This window comes from Labrus bergylta, chromosome 9 (assembly GCF_963930695.1).
Source record: "Labrus bergylta chromosome 9, fLabBer1.1, whole genome shotgun sequence".
In the NCBI taxonomy this organism is placed as follows: domain Eukaryota; kingdom Metazoa; phylum Chordata; class Actinopteri; order Labriformes; family Labridae; genus Labrus; species Labrus bergylta.
Genome location: NC_089203.1, coordinates 15465514 through 15470114, shown reverse-complemented (window position 1 = coordinate 15470114; position 4601 = coordinate 15465514). Strand labels below are relative to the sequence as shown.

The window sequence follows — 4601 nt, the reverse complement described above, 5'->3', positions numbered from 1 at the left end:
TCCTAACTTTAATCTCACGTCGACTTCGCGGTGAATAAACTTAAAAAAAAGACTCCAGAACAGTATCATAGCCCACTGGAAATCTCCAGTCCTGTGCAGCTAATAGCCCAACCTGTTAAAAGGTCAAGAGGTCAGCCCCTGGAAAATCTTGCGGACAGCATGAATGGGAAGTCCATTATTTTTTCATGCATGTAATTTTCCTGCGATGGCCACCTTTGTGCGCCGTTATCCGAGATGTGCCAAGTAGGCTAGGTGTATCAATATAGATAAGAACCGTAACTGATCCGGGTCTGGTTGCCAGTCTTACGCGTGCAATCTACGTTGTAAACCTTACATGGAAACGTCCGATCGTTTACCTGAGAATCGGGAAACCAGGTTAATAGAATGCACGTGGGATTCACGGTTTTTTATCTCTTGTAGGTTTTTTTTTTTCTGTTAGATCCTCGGAGTAAATTTCATTTTCTTAATCCGTAAGTGCTGAAATCCAAAATTATGTAACCTTGTCACAACATCTTATGACGCCTATGTAACGTGATCAGGTGGATATGAATGGTTGAATGATTTCTATTGTAAGCTGCTATATGAACCCTTCTGTTCTGGGAGCCTTCAACAAGTCATGGTTGAGAGCACAGCGGTGCAAAGAACAATCATTGATAACAGCAACAGATTGACAGACAGACAGCAAAAGAAGACTAGCTGAAAAAAATTCGCTCTTTCGCTCTTTCTGTATTTCCTTTTTTCACACACAAAGCAAACTCACAAGGGCTTGCACAATAATGCATTTTCTTTTAATTAGATCTAACTTCTTCTGTGTCTTTGTCTTCATCCAGGTGGACTGACTCTGTGGTTGGTACTTTGGCTGGTGGTGGTGAAGCCGGGCGGGGTGTCAGCATGTCCCAAGTTGTGTGTGTGTTACCCCACGCCCATGACGGTCAGCTGCCAGTCCCAGAACATCACCATAGTGCCGGCTGGTGTGCCGTATGACTCACAACGTGTTTTCCTGCAGAACAACCGTATTACAGAGCTTCGTGCAGACTCTTTTGGCTTTGAGACACAGGTAAAAAATAAAAAATAAAAACAGTGTGTGTTTTTGAGCCTGTTTAATTTTCAAGCATTCTTTTATGGTCATTCTTTATAGTCTTTTATTTCTCATTTGTCATCCTATATATTCTCCTTTTGCAGGTGCTTTGGTTGTATGGCAACAACATCACATGGATTGAAGCCGGGGCCTTCAGTAATCTCAGGGTGCTGGAGGAGCTGGATCTGGGCGATAACCCACTGCAGCGCCTGGAAGGTGGAGCATTCAGGGGTTTGGAGAAGCTGCAGAGCCTGCACATGCATCGCTGCAAGCTGGCTGCTCTCCCCCATGACCTCTTCCACAAACTGTACAGCCTGCAGTTCCTCTATTTGCAGGTAAGGCCACTAAGCACACACACTGGCATACCATACATTTGAAAACACATACATACTCAAAATACATCGAGTTAACATGCATGATTACGTACACATTACACAGTACACATTATTTTCTGCAGGATTTATCTCTTGTCCTCTGTTTATGGACAGCTCAGTCACTCACTAAGTTGCCAACAAGCAGGCAGCACACCCACACACTCTTTTATAATGTACATGTTTAAAGACGCTCCAAGCAAGGTCTCTTATTCCAGCAAAGATGAACAGTAATATTTCTCTGTACTTCCTCTGTTCAAGTAGTTATTCATTTTCGAAGACTAGAAAAATTAGCTGATTGTTTATTATACATCATATTATACTCTGTTTAAGAAGCTTATGTAGCCACCATGATGTCAATGATTCGTGAATGAAACATTAAGGCCTCATTCACTTGATAGATGAGATTTATGTTCTTTGGTAAAGTATTAGCATTCATTGTACGACCTTAATTTCCTCACCTGCTTTTCCAAAGCACTTAATCTTCTTCTTATTTCGACTTTGCTCCAGGACAATCAGCTCCACTTTCTGCAGGATGACCTTTTCTCTGATCTGGTCAACCTCACCCATCTCTTCCTGCACGGAAACCGCATACGGGCCCTTTCAGAGAACGCTTTCAGGGGCCTAGTCAACCTGGACCGCCTCCTTCTCCATGACAACCGTATCAGACAAGTCAACCGTCGTGCTTTTCGTGACCTGGGCCGCCTGACGATCCTCTACCTATTCAACAACTCCCTGGCTGAGCTGCCAGGCCAGGCCATGAAAGACACCCAAGGCATTCAGTTCCTCCGCCTCAACGATAACCCCTGGTCCTGCGGCTGCGAGGCCCGCCCCCTCTGGGAGTGGTTTCGGGAGGCCCGCCTCTCCTCCTCAGAGCTCATGTGCTCCTCTCCATCCCAGCGTCGTGGCCAGGACCTCAGATTCCTGCGAGAGCTCGATTTTGCCCTCTGCCCTCTGCCTGACCCCGGCTCTCTGGCAGGAACCACAACGACCACCTTCAGCAAAAAAACCCGCTGGTGGTTCTCCAAGCACAAGCCCGCATCCTCATCCAAGGCCTTGTACCAGAAGAGCAAAGATACAGTTAAGGCCTTCTCATTCTCTGATGTTAAGCCTCAGTACCTCCCTAAAACTCCTGTAGAAACCTTCCCCTCCAAGTACGAACTGTCTGACGATGAGGCGGCACTCCCAAAGCTGGACCAAGAAGAATACTGGGCCAACTACGGCAATGAAGACTCCTCCATCCGCTGCCTTGAGCTTGAGTGCCCTCCAGGCTATGACAAACAACTGTTCTCCTCCACCTCCTCACCCAGCACCACATCCCTCCTCCACCTCCTCTCCCTCTCCATAGTAACATTCTGCCTCCATTTGCTATTTGGCTGAACTCTTTTTCTTCTGCATCCTTTTTATCTCCCCTATTTTCTAACCCTACTCTTTCCAACTCTTACAAAAACCTGGATCTTGATTCCTTTCAGTCAGCTCGTTGACCTCCAGGAGGTGCTACACTGATGCTGGAGACATGTGAGGAAGCAGGGAGCTGTTTTTAAAAAGCAGACATAAGCTGAGTTGCCGAAGAGCAGGACAGGACTTCAAAGTTGAAGTAGGTGCTGCTTGTTAGTTCAGGTTATAACAAGCAGGAATGCAAAAGTTATACGTATAACTTGTTATCAAAAAAAAATAGAAGTCAGGGAGAGAAGTCAGCACGTGGCGTCTCCAGATGTTTTTTGATAACACGGCTGTAATCAACGCAGGCGTTGTGACTCATCTACAGCTATTTTCTACATCAAAAAGTACTAATCATCGCTAACATTATCACTCACTAGTTTCTGTTTTCATGAGAAAAGTGGTGATTGATGATGGGCTATTGTGGACAAGCAGAAGCAGGACATAGATCAATACATAAAAGAAAAGGTTTGGCAGGAGAGAAAATGAAATGAAGAATTAGAGAGACGTAAAAAGGAAATCAATACAACGTGAGCAGGGTGAGCTTAGGCAGAGGCACAAAAGAACGAGAGGATCGTAAGACGAACTCTCCTCTTGCTCCCAACTGCAACTCAAATGCCAACAGAACACCACCCACACTCGTACATACCGTCAACATCACTGTACATACACTCATCACAAAATGATCTCTTTTTCAAGACTAGCTTCATTTGTACCTTTCATTCTAGTACCATTTGGTTAAAGAAAGCTTGTTGTAATAGAAGAGATATGTAGATTGTAATCAGAAGGTAAACAAATGTCAACTCCTTGAACCCCTAATGTTCCTGTCATGTTGGTTCCTCTCTGACAGCCTCAAAACTTCTGTGTTAATCGGACTGAAAGAAAAATCTAAAGCATTTCACTGAGATTAGACACAAAATCAATAATTTTTTTATCATCACAGAAAAAGATGCTTACTACCAAACATGGAAGATTTGTGCTGTTGACTGGTTGTGATTCAGTTTTTGTTGTGAGTGGTATTTGTCTGTTGTAGATCTAAGTCCTCATAAAAACCAGTGTAACTAGGTTTCTAACGAGGTGTCTGTATGAATGAGCTTGTCTTTCCTTTACATTTATCAGTGTGCATAAAGATCTTTGTATTAATTTAATCTTTTAAGAATTAAAAGTTAAATCTGAACTTTTTGCAAGGATTAACTTATGAATGACCAAGAACAGATTTATATTTGGTTTCAGCAAATTTTGTGAATCCATTTTTTTTTAATTAATGAAGTTGCTCATTGGGAGCTGAACAGTGTGCGGACCTTACTCTTTTTTACTGAATCAATTTTTTCAAAAAATGTCAGAGCAGATTTGGTAGAATTATTGTTTTCAATTGATGGCAATGATATGCTGTAGTCCGTAGGTAAAAGCACTACTTTAAAAGAGAGCCTTCCCGAATCCAAAGTGTGCTTTAGGAAAAAAATCGGATGGGACTTCAGTCTTTTCATTTGATGCCAATCACCTTCTAGTAATATGAATTATTAATGGTTGCCATGGTCCTTGTCATACCCGTACATCAAAGAGTCTGTATAAATCAACTTGACATGTAACCTAGAACCTAGTTTCTGCAAAGAAAATGAACGATTCTGCTACAGTCTGTATTTTTCTCTAGAAAAACATGTTTTGAAAGTGCTATGATTTCATAGAAATAAAAAGAAACAATCAAAACAGAA

The 4601-nt window shown here is 42.6% G+C and overlaps 1 protein-coding gene across 1 annotated transcript in view; it reads left to right on the top strand.

Annotated features, from left to right (window-relative positions):
* rtn4rl2b (reticulon 4 receptor-like 2b) overlaps nucleotides 1-4601 on the top strand; it is a 5369-nt gene extending 768 nt beyond the window's left edge. The window contains exons 2-4 of the mRNA XM_020645805.3: nucleotides 831-1057; nucleotides 1183-1413; nucleotides 1960-4601. Of these exons, the coding sequence (XP_020501461.1) occupies nucleotides 831-1057; nucleotides 1183-1413; nucleotides 1960-2829 (1328 nt within the window). The 3' untranslated portion in view covers nucleotides 2830-4601. The remainder of the gene's footprint in view (nucleotides 1-830; nucleotides 1058-1182; nucleotides 1414-1959) is intronic.